At 47.5% G+C, this 18736-nt stretch overlaps 1 protein-coding gene across 7 annotated transcripts in view; it reads right to left on the bottom strand.

Annotated features, from left to right (window-relative positions):
• Nucleotides 1-18736, bottom strand: part of Cpped1 (calcineurin like phosphoesterase domain containing 1) — a 102930-nt gene that overhangs the window by 22202 nt on the left and 61992 nt on the right. For 6 of the 7 annotated variants that reach the window (XM_047534259.1, XM_047534260.1, XM_047534261.1 and 3 more), the window contains exon 3: nt 10556-10978. The exons of the other annotated variant lie outside the window; for it this stretch is intronic. In XM_047534259.1, the coding sequence (XP_047390215.1) occupies nt 10556-10978 (423 nt within the window). The remainder of the gene's footprint in view (nt 1-10555; nt 10979-18736) is intronic. 7 annotated transcript variants of the gene reach the window in all.

Genomic DNA, 18736 nt, shown 5'->3' with positions numbered 1-18736 from the left:
TCCTCTGCTAATGTGCCCACCTGGCCAGGTGAGCAGAACGCAGAGGCTGCATAAACCTTAATTTCAAGAAAGATCACAAACGGCATTTTGGTTGTAGAAGACACAACTCCTGTGTGAAGGTTTCTGAGGAGGAACTGAGAGGCTTACTCTGGAGGGTCAAAGGGGAGTCCAGCTCTGAGCAGGCTCCTTGGAGCCTCCCTTAGCATGCACCCCTCTGGGTGTCTGGCTGCTAAGCCTCCCTGGCTGGCCGGAGCGCTCCTCCTCCTCGGGTTCCTGCAGAACTCTGGTGGACAGGGGCCCAGTGGGAGAGCAGATGGGCCCTGACCCACACAGGGGAGCTGGTTCCTTCCTGCTTGCCGTCAGTGCTTGGTCCAGGCACGTTCTGCTCATCCACGTGCTCTTGTTAGCTGAACAGCAGCATCGTTACGCATGTGGCCCAGAGCCAGGGCCGGCCCTGAGCACAGGTTGCCACTTCCCAGCTGAGGATGCTGATCCCACGTCCTGGGCCTCATTTTCCTTGTCTTCGAAATCAGAGCAAGGGTACTTGTCGTGTACTACTTACCAAGGGATAGCGATTATTATGTTAATACAGTGTTAACAGAGTTTTTAAGGACACAGGAGACAAAGCTGAGCTGCCAGGAAGCTAGTTATTACCCTGTGAACTTTATATCCACTTGGGGCCCTATGGAACCTCTGCAGGGACAGGAGACCTCAGTGTGGCCAGCAGAGAAAGGGAGGAATCGACACAGGCAGAAAGACGAGGGTTCCCACGCTGGCCACTCAGAAGCACCAAAGGGAAAATGTGTCCATTAAGCATCAAGTAATCTAACATTAAGTCATTTAAAATAGTTTTCATCAGCGGCAACATGGAGGATGATCAGAAGGGAGGTACTAACAGCAGTAACTACTACCACTGAGCCCCTGCCAGGAACCACTATGCCCAGAGACTGACTCTGTCATTGACCCTGGACTCCACTGTCTCCGCCTCGCAGTTTTTGTGATCTGAATGAACCCTCGGCCCCCAGGATCTGAGCCTGCGTGTGGTGCATGGAGGGATGGGGGTGCCCCGTGGGGTGTTTGTATAGGCTGTGGCACTAGTGAGAGACGCGACAGGCGGTAACAGCCAAGCTGACCACTGACCACGGATCCTGAGAAGCCTGTTCATCTCCTTCATGGGGGAGGGGGCTCCTTTTGGAGCCTCCAGGGGCAACGGGAAGGAGTGGGTTGGAAATTAAAGCCCCTGCGGGGAGACAAGCACTGACCACGAGACTCCTACTGGCTAATGCGGTGTCATGCCTGCCCTGACACGGCCTCTTCCACCTGGACAGTGTACTGCAGGCAGTGGCCCTCGCCTGGACTTCAGCTGCATAAGGAAGGCACCTTAAGGAGGGGAGATGGTGGAGAAAATTATTTTCCAAAATTGAAGAAGTCTTAAAAGATGGAAAGACCTCCCTCCCATGTTCTTGGAAAGGCAGAATCAATACTGTCAAAATGGCCATGCTGCCTAAAGAATCCACAGATCTCATGTAATCCCCAATCAAATGCCAATGATAGTCTTCACAGAACTAGAAAAACAGTCTTTAAGTTCATTTGGAAGAATAAGCAATCCAGTACTTCTGAGCAAGAAGAGTGATGCAGGAGGCACCACAAAACCTGATCTCAAATTAAACCATAGAGCAAAAAATTACACTAAAAGAAATCATGCCACAGTACAAACCCAGCAGTGGATTGGCATCAAAACAGACTTGAAGAACACTGAAACAGAAGACACGGAGACACAGCCACATAGACAGCCATCTGATACTTGACAAAGGCCTCAAAAATATACGCTGGAAAAAAAGATAGTCTTTTTAACAAATGGTGCTGGGAAAACTGGATATCCACATGTAGAAGAATGAAATTAGGTCTTTATTTCTCATCCTGTACAAAACTCAAATCAAAATGGATCAAAGGCTTAGGAATTAGACCAGAAACCTTGCAACCACGGGAAGAAAACGCAGGGCCAACGTCCCACCGTAGAGGCACAGGCACTGACTCTGTCAACAAGAACTCTAAAGGTCAAGAAATAAAACCAAGAAACAAGGAGGGAGGTGCCATCAGATGAAAAAGTTTCTGCAGAACAAAGGAAACGACCAAGAGTGTGAAGAGAGAGTAGAGAATGAGAGAAAACCTTGGCCAGCTCTTCCTCTGACAGGGGATTAAAATCCAGAATATATAAAGAACTCAAAGAACTTAATGCCAAAAAACCCAAATGGCCCACCAATAAGTGTCAAAAGTACTCAACATAAACTTCTTCAGAGAAGAAACACATATGGCCAACAAATACATGAAAAATATTAAGCATCTCTAGCAATCAGGGAAATGCAAATCAAAACTACACTAAGATTTCATCTCACTTGGTCACAATGGTTGTTATCAAGAGTACAAATAACAACGAATGCTGGTGAGGATGTTGGGAAAAAGGTACACTCACACGCTGCTTGTAAGATTGCAAATGAGTACAACCACTCAGGAAAGCAGTATGGAAATTTCTCAAAAAACTAGGAGTGGAACCACAATATGACTCAGTTTTCCCAGTTCCCAGTTTTTATCCAAAAGAACTAAAATCAGCACCCCATAGTGATACAGCCACTTCAATGTTAACAGTGGCACAATTTACAATACTCAAATTATGAAATCATCCCAGGTGCCTGCCCAATAAATGAATGGATCAAGAAAATGTGGTCTATATACACAATGGAATTTTACTCAACCAAGTACTCACTTACTTTAGAATGAAATTGCGGCATTTGCTGGAGAATGGAGAACATCATGCTAAGTGAAATAAGCCAGAAAGTCAAGAGTTGGACATTTTCTCTCACATGTGGAAGCTAGAGCAAAAGAAGGGAAAGAAGGCAAAGAAGGCGGCGACGGTGGGGGTGGGAGGAATCAGACATCATAAATGTATGGGGAGGTCAGTGGCATAGAAGGACATCAAGAGGGAGGGAGGGAGGAAGGGCAGGAAAGGGGAGGCAATAAGGAATGAATTTAACAAGATCACGTCATATGTATAGAATACACCACAGGGGATTCCACCTTTATGTGTATATAGGATGTACTAATCAAAAATAAGCAAACAAGCAAAAGGATTGGTAGAGCAACGGTCTGAAATCAAATTCCATGCATGTATGATTTTGTCAACATGAACCCAACTGCTAAGTATAACTATCGAGCTTTAACAAAAACAGAACTATCAGGCCATGAAAAGTGACCTTCCTTCCTCTCACAAGCCTGTGAAATTCAAAATGAACATGAGGCTCTATGGCTCCTCCCAACTTATGACCAGCGGTTTCCTCAGCTGTACCAGAGACACCTAAGAAGCACCTTCATGGTGGTTAAGAGAGGTGTACAGAGCCACGTCTGGTCCCTAAGGCGCGTCGCCTAAATGTGCTAGTCTTTGACTTTCAAACCTGTTGTCAATGCACACTTTTTTTTTTTTTAAGCAAAATTAAAAAGGTGATGACATGAAAGCAATTTCCAGCATACTGTACACGATGACCTTCTAGATTCACACTTGCACTGCTGGAATTAGTGTGGGGTCTGGGGTGAAGACCTTTCCAATGAAGGCAAGTCCAGTAAATTAACCAGTAGAAGAAGCGAGGCTGCTTTGCTAAGATGGGTGCTCTGGGCTGAGTGTCCCCACCAAACTCATGCTGAAACTTATCTCCACTGTGAGCAATTAAAAGGTTAGGAACTTAATCCAACTGTGGTATCTGGAGGTAGGACCTTTGGAAAATGACTAAGATCAAATAAGGCCATGCGTATGGGGCCCTGATCCAATGGGACTGTGGCTTTGTAAGAGGAGAGAGGGAGGACATTTGCCTCCTCACATGATGACCTGCACCACCTCTTGACTGCAGAAAACCCTGGCCAGCAAGAGGGACCTCATCAGATATAGCCACCTGATGTTGAACTTTCTTGCCTTTGGAACTGTGAGCCAAAGAAACCTTTATTTATTTAACAAGTACTTTGTCTCTGGTATTTAGCTGTAGCACAGGAAAACAGATTAAAACACTAGGGATATTGGGAGTTTACAAAGGAATCTTACTGCTCAGTTCAAAATGACACTAATTGCTATTTTTAAAACATGACCTAACAAAGATATAATATTTTGACTTCGTAAACCAAGACGATGCTGTTTCCCAGGCACTGAAGGCTCCTTTTTGAAATGTTACGATGGAATTTCTCGACATTTCATCTTCTATTGTTGACTTTTAGTTTGAGAGTGATCTGTAACCCTACAGAAGGAGCCTCTGCCTGTTTCGCTCTTCCCTCTGGTCTCAGTGTGTGGCATGGGGCCCCTGCTCTTTGCTGCACGGATAAGTGCCAATTCAACTTCAGGAATCAGCAGCACACACTGGCACATGCCAGATTCTTAATTTATAAATATTTTACCATCAGAACTTGATTTTAACTTTAATGAGCCCAACTGTTAAGGATACCTCCAAAGTGAGAAACATGATCCATCACTCACAGCAGAGGCAGCTGCAGCAGTTAGACTCTTATCTGGGCTTACAGTGACTCAGACACAGACATCGGTGACGAGAGCATGATGTTCTCTGGTGAAGGGATCAAAACATGGCACAGACCAAACCTGGGAACGTGAATTCATGCCAAGCCCAAGAAAATAAAGAGCACAGAATTCCTCTGGTTGATGTGTGCCCAGATACTCTGATTCTATGGATGTTTAAAAAGGGTCTCACTAGAAAGTTGGTTAAAATAGGAAAATAGGAACTACCACCAGGAGTGTGCTTTTTTTTTTTTTTTTTTTTTCCCCCTTTAAACTGCCCTTTGAGTGAGGGCACAGACATTGTTTGTCAGATTGGGAAAAACCCTATGAAATTACACCTTCAAAGGTTGTTGACCAACACAGTAAATGGTGGTGTGTGCTTTAAAATTAATCAATCCTATAGTTCAATTTCCTAACAATTTTTCATCTAGTACAGTGGTTCCCACCCTTTTAAACTAGAAGCTCCTATGCATACGGCTAAAATTACACATTCTGCACCTACACTCAGGAGTCCTGGGCTCAAAACCCAGTCTATTTTCTTGCATATCCCAGGAGCCAAGAGGAATTTTTCTGGCTTCTAGTCCTGTAGCCTGCATGGTGCAAGGATTTAATCCTTCCTTTTCCAGTTTGCAGTGTTGTGTTAGCAAACTGCTGGCCAGTCCTGGAAACAGACCTGCCTCTTCCTGCCTGAAGTCTCATGTCAGCCCCCCTGAAAGAAGGATGCCAGTACCTTTGGGGTGAGAAGACCGATCTAACTAACGTGTAAGGCAATCTGCCCACTGTAGAGCCTCAACTAAGTTCAGGGTCATATAACCACAAAAACACCTTCACTGAGAGCTTGTTTGGAGCGGGGCATGGTGCCAAGTACTTCTTAACATGCCTCACTTTGATTCTCACGCCAACCCTTCCCAGTTGGGATGAGCACCCTCATTTTCAAAGTGAGAAAACAGAAAGAGTGTCCCATGCCCTGGTCCAGGAAGCACACCTGGGGCAAGGAGGCTGAGGCCTGTGTGCAGCCAGCTACGTTACCTGGCCTCTCCCCTCCTGTCAGCCACACACCGCCTCCCTGTGCCACTCTGTAAGCTCTCCCTTCTCTGTATACCACCCGTACTATTACTGTCTTACTCTCTGTCTGTAAATTGGTGAGCTAGTTATCCTTTTACTTTATGTGTTAAAATGGAACACCAAAGCCTAAGGGATTTTAAGCACCCCCATGGATCTTCCCATCCTGCCTCCACACTCAAACTGCATCGTGGGCCTCCAGGGCAATGTGTGCCTCACCTCGCTCGCCCTCCACTGAGGATCAGAGGGGCCTGGGTTGGGCAGGCTCTTCAGTGAGCCAGGCCACTGCCACAACAGGGCCACCAGACACATCCTGGGATCAGACCTACACACAGTGTACCAAATGTACCTATGTGTGCACAAGGTTTCAAGGGGAGCAAGAGCATCACACTGCAGAGTTGAGTAGCTGCCACAGAGACTGCAGGGCCATAATGCCCCAAATATTTACTGCCTGATCCTTTTCAGGAAAAATCTGTGGACCTCTGTTCTAAGTGACATGTTTTCCACCTGAGAGTTAGCTAGTAAATCCAAACCATAGCGGGTGTGGACATAGCAGTGTGTTTTGCTGAAGCAGATTTGAATCAAGCCTAATTCCTCTTCAGTCAATATTTCTTTATTATGGGGGTGCTATTATGTGACTATCTTGGCTCAGGGCTGGGCTTGCAGAGGTGAATAAAGCTGGGACCTGCTGCCTGGAGGAATCAGGATAGAAGCAATTTCAATACAACTGGGCAAGATGTTAGAGTGGGAGTTGATGTTTTCTTCTTCCTATAGAGTACCCCCTGACCTTTATGTTCTGTAAAACTTTGAAATTCTACAACCATAACCCTGAGCTAGGATTTCTCTCTCCAGCTCCCTTTCTCTCATTTTTTTTTTTTAAGCATAAATACTAGAGATGAAATTCTCATTCTGTGAAATTACCCATTAACTTTTGCAGGAAAGATCAACTTACTGGGATTTTTTTCCCTAATTGCCAAATTTGCTTCAGGCTCTTTAATATACAGTTCAAATCTCTACGTTGAGGATGAAAAAAAGAACAGGTATTAAGATGTCAGGGGAAAAACTGTCAGTTAAAGAGCTGGATGTTTTCTTTTTATGGAAAAATTATTACTAAAAATTATTATGAATTTGATAACAGTACCATGTGCAGGTGACTACAACTCACGAAATTAAATGCAGTATAAATCCAGGGAACTCGCAAGCACGAGGTTGAAGAGTGCAGTTAGAGAGCACCTCAGAGTCATGCATCTCTGCCTTCCTACATTTCTGAAACCCCATTTAATGATCAAATCACTATCACTATCACCATTTTAAGTTATGAATTCCTGTGGACATCCGTTTTCTGGCTCATGGACACTTATCTTTTCAGATTGAGTTTTTAAATGTCAATCCACATTAACTGGGTCACATATTAACCTTCCACAGCAAGAGAATGAGGAATGGAGATGAATCCAGTTTCCACCAGGGTTTCATTATCTCCTATCTGTCTTTGCAACTCCAACTAGGTATCAGTTGAATTAAGGGGAAAACCAATTTCTACATCCCTCGGATGTGATGAAATTGATTATCTTCAGGCAGAGTAAAAGAAGACAGAAAATAACAGGTGCCACTTCACATCTGCGAATCTCTCCTGCTTTGAGATCTGTTTATTTGTACCAGTTATTGACAACGTTTTTGTATCATACAAAGAAGGTTTTTTCTTATTGAGCTTCAAAAGTAGAAACAGGGTGCATCTGTTTCTAGGGAAACCTGAGCATGGAAGCCGTTTGGGTGTCGAATCGCAGAGTACATTCCTACATGCACGGTGGCCCACTGTATAGTGACATCCCTTCCTCCTCATTTACCTCATCCCATTTAAAAAAAATTAATGCGAACAATGGGAGATGATTGTTGATGCTCATTATTAAATCATTTATTCATCCCACACAATGATTCGGAATTATTCATTACACTCGCTGGAAGGAAGAGGGCTCTGCCTCCATGATGGCTTGGGGAGGGATGTGTTCTTTAAAAGGATATTTTATAACAACACAATTATCATAATTAAAAGCTACCCTGATAGTCTGATGAGCGGTTGACACAGTTTTGAGTACTGGCATTTTAGCACAAGGAGATAAATGAGACTGGAACGGTATTGGGGATAATATTGCTGTGGGGGGACTGGAGGGAACACTGAATACCATCTGCCATCACCACTCCAATTCTATCATGGTCTTTAAGTTAATGAATTTTGTAAAACATGAGCTTAACTTCAGTTTTTCACAGTGAGTTCCAACTCTGTTGCTGTTTCCCCAGCCGCTGTCTATATTCTGACCTCTGGATATAACTGTCCCCACAAGGCCCTGCCCACCTGCGCCTCCCAGCCCAGCAGGCTATGGCCTGTGGCCCCTGCATCAGCACCTAAATGGCATCTTTCCACTCAGGGTGCTCAGTCTTGTTCTGTGTCTGTGGGTCACTGAGCAAAGTGCCTGGCTTGGCAAGTCACTCAGACAGGGGACAGCAGCAAGGGCTTCCACCTCTCTGGCTCTTCCTGTGAAGCAGGTTCAGGGGAAGATCCTAAGGCCAGTAGCCAAGAGGAGGCACCTTCTCATCCTCAAAGGCGGTGCCTGGGGGAGAAGTGGGGAGGGAAACACTTGGAGAGAAAAACTGACTGCTGAGCAGCCCTTGAAGGCCCCAGGGTGGATGGGGGCAGAGGAGAAGCCTGTGTGTGCGCACGGGCCAGGGAGGCTGTGGGTCAGGGACTGACGGTCTGAACATACCTCAGGAAGCTGTGCTGGGGCTCTGTGGGGCCCAGGTTGGGGCTGCACAAGGACGGAGCACGTCAGCCCAGGGCAGGGGTGTCAGCAGCTACTCCCCTCCCTTCCTCACTCCACAAGCACGGCTGGAACCTGGGTGTGAGCAAACGCCTGAGCCGGCCTCCGAAGGCAGAGGACAGAACCCTGAGCTGGGCTCCTGAGCGGCACCTGGAGGGGCTGACTGCCCAGGGAGGCATTAGGACACATGGACACTTAGAAACCCACCAGCAGGTGCCGGCATGGAGGAAAGCTGAGGAAGAACTGGGAAGGGGACTCCACACCGAAGCGACTGAGGCTGAGAGGGCTTGGCTGAGTGACGGGAGGCAGGGACTTCTGGGAAAGGCATGGCGAGGAGCTGGGCATGTGCGGGGAGGGGCGCCCAGGAGCCTCAGGCTGTGGGCTGCACCCCCCGTGGCTGCTGCGGGGGGAATGCACGAGGGGAAAAGTGAACCCGGTTCAAAGCTGCTGCCGGACCAGATGAACACGGTGGCCCGGAGAAGTGAACAGCCTGGACAGAGATGAGGAGGTGGAACCAAAGGGACTTGGCATGTCAGAGTGCCCCAGAGGGCCCCTGTGGGATGCAGGACCGTCCAGAAGCCAGGGCCTGATGCCACGAAGAGTGGGCCAAGGACCAACCCCTGCTGTCTCGTGCTTACCAAGTGGCCTCCTGACTATAATGTGGCTTCCACAGAGCCCCCTACAGGAAGAGGTTGTGGTTATCAGCCTCTGTGAGCTGGGGCCTTCACCGTGGAGACACACCTGCTCTGGGGCGGGGGGCAGATGACTGGGGTCTGGATGTTACGCTCCTCTCTGGGGTTCTTGGTGACGGCCGGTGGGGTTCTCCCAAAGGAGCTCCATAAGCACTGAGGGGTGCTTGTGAGCAGCACGCGCTCTGTCCTAGGATGGGAAACCCTTCTAGAACCACATGCCACTCAAGACCTGGCTGGCAGGAGTCAGGGCAGGGTGGCGCTTGGTGGCATTAAACGGCCTCCTGGCTTTATTCTGCTATGAAACAGTCACCACGGTGGTGCTGATGCCATCCTGACGCTGCCTCCTTGGCATCAGGACGGTTTTCTGCACCAATTCAAGCATGGCGTAACATTTCAAAGGCTTTAATAGAAGTTTTCAACTTCATCTCTGTGGAACAGTTGGAAGATGTCTCCAATTATAGGAGCTTTTTGTAAAATGTCTCAAAAACACAGAAGGGCTTATTGTACCTTTCGTAAGTACAAACATTTAATACTCAAAGATGAAATGAAGAGTAGCAGATTTTTTTAAGGAATGCCTGCTGCTGGGTCAGGCCAACTCCTTTCCCTCCCCCACAATAAAGAAATGAAGATATTTACATTTCAGAATATTTGATACAAGTAAGCCCTGGAAAGATCGGAAAGGAGGAACTAGGGCCAAGGAAAGACACACAACAGTTGTCAGAGCTGGAACCCTGCCACGCCCTGGAGTAACTCGGGGAGCTGGCAGACACCGCTCCTCTGGAGAAGGCCCTGGAGGGACTCCCGGGAGGAGAAACGAGGCCAGGGCTAGAGTCACAGAGTGCGCCATCCACTGGAAGCTGAGGTCTCACTTTCAAAAATGGGGTGTCTTCATTTAGTGTGTGCAAACACATGCTGCCCGTGCGATGGGCTGAGAGTCTACGGGAGGGTGACACTGTGCCGTGCGTCTCTCTCCACCCTGGCTCGGGGAGAGAATGCGACCCACCTCATTAGAGGCACACTGACGGGCCCTGGAACCCACCCGTCAAAGCCACATCTCAGGACTTCCTGGGTTAAACTGGGGAAGCCTGGCTCTTAAGGACCACCTGTCCTCCAGCTGGTCTCTGCTCCCTGGCTCCTACACCCCGAGGCACCTCTCCCCAGGGGCCCCATCTTCAGCTGTGAGCGGCTGCCACGTGCTACTGCTCGGCAGGCCGGGCCTCCCAGACACTCCGGAGCCTGCTCTTCCACCGGCCGTGGCCCTGCTGAGAGCGACGCCAGGCTCCAAGGCTGGCAGCATCAGGCGGCCCATCCACAGCCACAGCCAGCAAGTGGCAGAGTGGGATGGAGCCCAGTCCAGCCACAGCCTGGCCTCTCTCCCCTCTGCCAGGCTGCCAGAGGGTGGAGAAGGACGGGAACCCCTCTGCAGCCTCAGGGCCTACCTGCTTTGGTGAACTTGTCTGCCATCTCCTTCCGCACGGACCTGGTGAGGTTGAAGTAGTCGTCGTCCTCGTCGATGCTCTGCAAGAACAGCGGGATGTGCTGGAAGACAATGGCGTGCTGGCACCTCCGCTGCCCAGCGAGGCTCAGCTGCTGGTCCAGCCACAGGTCCTGGGCCTGCTTCAGGGTGGGGCACCTGGAGGCATCGTACAAGAGCTGGGAGTTGAGCACCAGGAACAGGACGCCGCCGACCCAGAAGCTGAAGTAGTCGTCGCCCCAAGTCTGGCAGAACTCCTCAATAGTTTCGGCCGTGGGGACGTTGCCCACATCATGGTTGCCACTGACGAAGACCAGTGGGATCTCCCTGTCGACGGCTCCCAGCACTCGCTGAAGGTCCTTGGTCTGTTCCTTCCGCCAGGGTGTCCCTGGAAGAGTGAAGGCCACATCCTGAGCTGGCTGGAGGCTACTTGGGTCTTCACTAACATAAAACTAAGAGACAAAGAAATGTACAGATTCACTTGACAGGCATGTGGAAACTGCATGAAGTAGTCGCCTGTTAGGAGCAAATCAACAGGGGAGTTGGGAGTCCCTGTCCCTCCTCAGGATGACTCAGAAATTCAATGTCCACCTGGCCCTTTGCCCACCATTGCTGAGTGCAGTTGTGGAGTTGATCCTAACATTAAATATTAGTGAAGGTAGATTTCTATCTGTCATTTCTATGAACACTGAATACAGAAGGTTCCAATGTCTCTCCTACCTCAGTGGTGCATCACGTGCACCCTGTGACGAGTGGACCCAACTCTGAATACCAGTCCTGCACTGATGGCCATCCAGATGACCTTACAGACTGTGCCGCACCTTCCAAACTGAGTGTCTAGATCAACGGGCACCTACATCATGCCAAATGCCCAGGACACAGGAAGAGGTACTTTGTATCCCACCACAGGGTGAGGTTCAAGGTTCCACACCTTAATGCAGGACATTCTCCTCCGCCCCTAGCACACAGGCCTCAGGATGGGAATGATTATTTGAACAGTGTTGGAAGATGTGTGGGCGACCAGGACCCTCCTCCTTCAGACTCTCATTTCCTGACTTTCTGGAGTAATCCACTAGAGCTTTAATAAATGGATTTTGGAATGACCAATTCAATTGCACATCTGTTTCTGGAGCCTCCCTGTGAATTCACTCGATACCTGTGCACTGAGGGCCGAGGGCGGAGGCACTGACGCAGTTCCTGTGGGCTAGCTGGGAGTCAGAGGAGCCAGGAGCCAGACAACTGCTCCAGTAAGTCGCACCCATCTGTCTACAGTGCTGTTAAGCGTTACTGAGAAAAACGGAGTGAGGCAGACAAGGACACACCCATGTCAGTCCTGAGGAATGTGACTGTGCCAGGCAGACAGCATGAGAAAAGTGACAAAGAGCACTTCCCTGAAGGGAGGAAAACCCACCAGAGGAAGTGTCGCATGAGACGACGCTGAACCCAAGGTTGCCCTGTGGGGGCCCCAGGTGAGAACATATTGTACGTTTCAAAATAAATGTACGAATGTTGTGTGAACATTCCCCACACAGAGAACCCGTGAACGTCTGAGGTGATGGGATGCTCAGTACCCCAATTTGACCAAAATATCACAGGGTACTCCACAAACAGGCACAACCATTATCTCTCAATTAAAAATAAATATAAAGGGAAAAAAGTCCTCATGAAGCCATCACAGCTAAGACCACATGCAGAAACAAAGCAACTGAGTCTCAGTGACGAACAGTAGATGAGAAAGAGGGGCCGGCAGGCTAGGAGAGAAATGGAGGAGGACAAATCATCTTGGAAATGGCACCTGCCAGGAGGTGGCCGTTAGGGAGATTTCCTTCGCCAGGTGACTTGTGAAGAACATGTGTCCCAGCTGAACACCAAGCTCCCAAATTTCCATGCAAACTCCTTAACAGCGCAGTTCAAACCCCCATGTCATCATTCCTTTCTTTTGGCCTTTGACGTACATTAGCTTCCGAGAGACTCGGTTAAGTCGCTGCTGCGACTGTGGATCGATCATTCCTCCTTGTAATTCTGCCAAGTTTCATGCCATTTACTTTTAGTTACACTGTTAGACGCAGAAGAGATCAGAATTTCAATACCTCACCAAAATGTTTTATATATATAATCCTAATAAAATGCATAAATAAAGAGAAAAGAGAGAGGCAGAGCTATACTGATGCTACAGAAAGATCTTTAATATATATTAAGTTAAAAACATGAAGCAAGGAAGAATAAAATCACATGAATTTTTTAAAGGCTCACAGATATTTATGTATCATGGATAAAACACCTCCAAAGAGCCAAAGGATCGAACTCCGGTTAACTGTGGGAAATGGAGTAGGGGGTAGGGAGACCTTTTATCTTTTTCTTCCTTCCTTCTGTTCCCCAAGCTTGCAGAGAAAGAGAGAGGGCAAGATGGAGAGAGGAGAAAGAAGAGAGAGGAGAGAGCAAAGGAGGGAGGGAGGGGTGGGGAGAGAAGCAGAAATGAGAGGATATCAGGGCTTTTTTTTTTTTTTTTTTTAATAGAGGTGCTTCTTGCCCCAGGTCCTAGGGCTTAAAGAAGAGCAGAGGAGGTCAGCCAGGGATCTATAGGAACTGGTAGGATTTGCTTGGGAAAGCCTGCAGCCCAATGTCCTCCACCCGGGAGAAGCAGGTCCTGCCTGGCACAGGGGACAAGAAGCCATCTCTGGCAGTGGTGCTGGGTTCTGCCTATGGTCAGCTTCTGCTTAGGCTGGTCCAGGTTCCCCTGGGGTCTGTTCATAGGTGCCATGGACGATGTGGCTTCTTAGCTGAATCTGGACTGTGGGCATCTGTGTTCACTCAGGTGATCCCCTGAGACACCACTGGGTGGTTCCTTCCCGTGCAGACCCAGCTGAAAGGCACTCCATGAACCAGGGCCAAATCATCACTCCTCTCTTTATTGGGTTTTCTAAAACACCCAAAGCACCCCTAGCTTTCCTCTTTCCATTCAGACTGATTGGAGGGGTTCTCTGATGCTCAATGGCAGCCAATTCCCACTAGTGAATATGTGGCACTGTTCTAAGACCCTGCTTGATGCAGACACAGTAGCTGGCTTTAGGGTTTGAACCTGGCAGTCTGGCTCAGGGTACTGCCTCATTATGGAGTCCTGGTCACAAGCAAAGCTGACTTCTCTCAGTCACTTTAATCCACAGGACTCCATGATAGTCCGGGATGCAGAGACTCTACCATTCCCAACTTTCAAGAGCATCCAGCTGGTCCTTCACATACTAAGGCACATGCAGGATGTTCGCATGTGAGTTAATGACCATAAGCAGGAAAGGAAGGCCAACTCAACACTTGGGGGGAGCCTTCCCTGTGACGTTCTCTACAGTGAGGAACTGGGATTACATGGATGGGATGCTTGCTTCCATGGCTCAGGAGATCACAGCTCTGGGAGAACCCACGACATCCCCAACCTGTTGTAGACATGGAGCCCACTGTGTCTCCTTGCTCAGAGACCAGCTTTTCTTACACAGTTTTTCCAGCACTTTGCACACATCCCACGTCAAAGTGCTGGCAGTGGAGCTGGTGAGACCTAGGCTTGGTCCCTGGCTCATGTCTTTTCTGAGCTGAGTGGCTTTGGGAAGGTCCTGGGTTCCTCTAGGTCTCCATCTCATCATGTGTGAGATGAAGATGACAATTCCCAAGCCCTGGAGCAGCCACAAGGTTCAGACCCAGATGTGTCCAGAGTTGGCTCTGAAAAAAGCTGCAAAAACACCAGGTACCTTCCTGCCCCCGCCCCCAGACATAAGGAATTCTTCCTTTTTTATCACTGAGTGCGCATAACAATCAATGAATCATTCTGAAGGAATGGAAGCATTTCCCAGGGATATAAATAATTTTTAGTTAGGAATTTAGAAGTAAAGGAGTGAATTCTGTATTACAAAGAGCCAACTTTAATGGAAATATTCACACTGTATTTAATAAGCTCTCATTTGCATATATCAGAATCTCTTTAGGGTCAGAAATATTAATAACACCTTAGCATTATTAACACAGCTCACAGTGTATTTTCGCACAGCTTCCTGACAACAGTCACAGTCTAAGCCAAACCTCACCAGCATCCTGAATGGGAGAGAGGGGAACCTGGCCAAGCTCCAGCAGGCCCTGCGCTTCACGGAAAGGAGATGCACCAAGAAAGGATGGGAAAGGTTACAAGAAAGGACTTCCAAGAGGGAAAGAGGATCACCCTGGGAAGGTCTTCAAGGTGGATGAGAGGCACCTGTCAGGGGGTGGCTAGAGAACAGGGACCCCAATGTTAATGCACTCCTGCCCCTGGCTGTGCAGAAGCCTGGGTGGGACTGACAGGGGCAACGTGGAAAACCATGAGGTGCTCAAAACATTACAATTTTTCTTTTTCAAAGTGCAATGAGATAAAAATAAAACCAGGAGGCAAAAATACTATAATAATTACAAAATATTTACATCATCGACTGCATTTTAACACGGCATGATATCAAGAAATGTATGATTTATTACTGTCAGTAGCCATTAAGGCACAGATTATTATTTTGGTTGTGTTCTAAATAGCCCTAAAATACACCATCTAATAAAATCTCTTACCAAGACAGGAGAAACAAACACCCTTCTGCTTGTGAAGACATTTAGGACATCTATAAGACACACGGCCAACGGCACACTTGATGGTGCAAAGCCCACAGCTCCCCTCTCCCCCAGGCCAGGAAGGAGGTGAGCAGGCTGCCCCCAGCACTCTGGCAAGTCCTAGCCAGTGCAACACTGAGAAAAGGCACAGAGACTGAGAAGGAAGAAATAAGCCTGGCTACTCTGAAGACATGCCTGCCTCCATAGAAAACCCAAAGAATCTCCAAAAACAAAGAGGTTCCTAGCACTGGTGAAATTAGCGTGGATGCAAGGTCAATATAAAAAACAACTGCATTTCTGTATCTTAGCAATGAAGGACTGAAGTGCAATTAGAAATGGGAGGAAGACCTGCAGAGATGCTCGGCCAAAGAAGACAGGCAGATGGCCAGAACACACCAAAGATGCTCAACGTCACCAGTCACTAGGAACACACATCAAAACCACGCGACGCCTCTCCCTGAGGTGAGGATGGCTGTAGGGAACAGCAGACATGGTGACAACGTGGTAATGGAAACCTTGGGCACTGCTAATGTCCAATTGGCAGTTCCTCGCAACACCAAAATTCAAATTACCAGATGACCTGCAAATCCTCCTTCTAGTTCAGTGCCTGAAAGAGCTGAAAACAGGGTCTTGAAACAATATTTGTACACCTGTGTTCATGGCTGCGTTATTCACAATAGTTGAACATGTGAGTAACCCGAGCACCCACTGACAGACTGCTGGGTGCATTTGAGCACACACATGCACACCCATGCACACACACCAAAGAAGGGAGCTCTGACGAATGCTACAACATGGATTGACTTTTAGGACATTATGCTAAGTGAAATAAGCCAGTCACAGAAAGACAACCATTGTGTGAGTCTACTCATACATGAGGCACAGAGTGGTCAAATTCACAGAGAGTAGAAGGGTGCCTGCCACCAGCTGTAACGAGGGGAGAGGGAGTTGGTGTTTAATAGGTAGAGTTTCCATTTGCAAGATGAAAAGTGTTATGGAGATGGACAGGGTGAGGGTTTGCATAGAAATATAAATACATTTAATACCATTGAACTGTATACTTAGAACTAGTCACAATGACAGCTCATATGTCTATTTTATCACCATAAGAGACAAAAGAACTGCCAAAACCAAACTAAAACAAAGCACCTTTGACCCCCCCACAGCTGGGATGTTGAGAGTAGCGGGAGGCAAGAGTCCAGCTCAGGGGACAGTGGGGCTGGGTGAAGCCACACCCACCGTCAGTCTACAGGGTTGGCATTTCAGGAAGAAGAAGGGGGCCTCTGAATTCCAAGACCATGAGTGGCCTTTTATGGGGGGTGTCCTCTGGGCACTACCCTCCCAGCTTCAGTTCTCTAGTCCCTAAAGTGGAATTCTTGCCACCTCCATTATGGAAGTGCTCTTAAGACAAATGAGAGCCCATATTTAAGTGCTTGGCGTGGAGCATGTACTCCCCCCTTTCCCTTCCCAGGAGAGGGCAGCACAGGAGGGAGGCAGTCCTCAGGACACCCGAGATCTCCCTCGCACCTTTCTTACTCTCAGCTTGGCCCCAGTGCTGCTATGCAGGAAAAAAAGGCATGCTCGAGTGTGCTGACGTCCTAGCCAGCAGCGGGGCCACGTCCAGTGCACATTTACCTGGCAGTCTGTCTGCCGTGGTGCTTGGAAGGCTGCACTGTGCCATAGACAGGGCTAAGACACTCGTGATGAGGGTGACACATGCCAAAGACAAGAATTTCCAGTGCCAGCCCCAAGAAGTCTCGGGAAAGGGAGCTGGTGGTGTCCCTTCCTCACCTGTAGGTTGGAAACAGAATAGTCAGAGCACCAACTACACAGTTGAGGTCATTAATACAACTTTCAGGGGGCAACCAGGACACACTGATTCAGACTTTGATAATCTCATTACATCCAGGGGCCCAGCATTGCTACTGACAAGTCTTTACCCAACAGAACAGACACAAGAAGGATAAACAGGACTGTTCACTGCACTGTTTGCTGAGAAGGGGAGGTCTGAACTGGAGTAAATGTGGATTCACAGGGAGCTGAGGCTGTGTTCTTACAGTGGAATAATGAACAGCCCTTGTGAGTGTGGAGCAGACAGAAGGGGCAGCACTGGGACCACCCGCAGACCTCACCCTGAAGGTCCTGGGGCCTGGAGGAAGGCTTGGGTAAAAACAGGAAGTGGTAGGAGCTGGAAGGCACCACACTTTTGTTGAAAATAAAGCAGTAAGCTATTATGTTGAGAGACAGAAATAGCTAAAAAAATAATATGGCAAGCCATTCAGTGATTACCCACGGCTGAGTCGGAAGGACAGAGAACATTTCAGTTTCCTTTAAAGTCTGATTTTTTTATGAGCATAAATTACTTTTATAATCAGAAAAATAGAGACATCTAAAATAGTCCCAAATGTGCTAAAATGAAATCTTTTTAGGTAAACAAGTATAAATATAATTTTAAGGGAAATAAATACAATACAAATGCCAAGGCTGACATGTAAATCCAGTTCTTCAATCTCATAGGAAAAGTGGGGAAAAGAAAAAAGAAAGCACCGAAAAGGTGATGTTTAAACCTTCACGATGAGTAAGTTCAATTAAAAAATGTACAGCAAAATTGTGCTCAGGAAAAATCGTGAAAACAACTGCACTTCCATAAAGATTGAATGAAATCCAGCACTGAAAAAGAAAGGGCTGGCCTGAGCCTCCTGAAGTTAGTTTAGTTCCTGATCTTGCTAAGTGGGAAGCATGTGTCTTAATTTTAAATTATTATTGTTGTTCCCCTAAAGAGTCTAAAAAAATTACAACTTTTCCATAATTAACCCTCCATTAGATATTTTTACAAAGCCTGAGATTTAAATGCACACACCATACAATTCACTTTCAAAGTGCATTACTCAATGGCATTTAGAAAAATCACAGCTATAGACCACCACCAAAATCAATCACAGGACATCTCCAACACCCCAAAAAGAAGATTCACCCAGCAGCACTGTTCCCTATCCCCCTCAGCTCCCATCTGGCCAATCCCAAGTGACCACTAATCTGTCTTCATAGAAATAAACTCATTTAATACGTGATGTTTTGTGACCTATTTCTCCCTTTGCACCATGTTTTCGGGGTTCATATGTTGTAGCCTGCTTTATTCCTCTGCTGAATGATATTCTACTGTAAGGACACACTGCATTCTACTTAGGTGATGGCATTAGAGTTGTCTGCACTTTGGGACTATGAGCAAATTTTTGTGCAGATGTGTACATTTCTCTTGGGCACACACTTAGGAATGAAATTGCTGGGTCATGCTGTGACCCTGCTTCTTTGTCTTCCAAAAGCACCATTTTACATCCTACCAGCATGAATGACGGTCCCAGTGACCCACACCCTCACCAACACTTGTTTTTCATCCTTTTTTTTGTGGCCAAGCTCGTAGTGTGGAAATGGGACCTTCCGTGGTTTTCATTTGCATTCTCTAATGACGAATGATGCTGAGCATCTTTTCATGTGCTCATTGGCAACTTACATATTTTCTTTTGGAGATTGT

The sequence above is a fragment of the Sciurus carolinensis genome, chromosome 18 (assembly GCF_902686445.1).
Source record: "Sciurus carolinensis chromosome 18, mSciCar1.2, whole genome shotgun sequence".
Classification (NCBI taxonomy): domain Eukaryota; kingdom Metazoa; phylum Chordata; class Mammalia; order Rodentia; family Sciuridae; genus Sciurus; species Sciurus carolinensis.
This window is presented reverse-complemented; position numbering and strand designations above follow the sequence as displayed.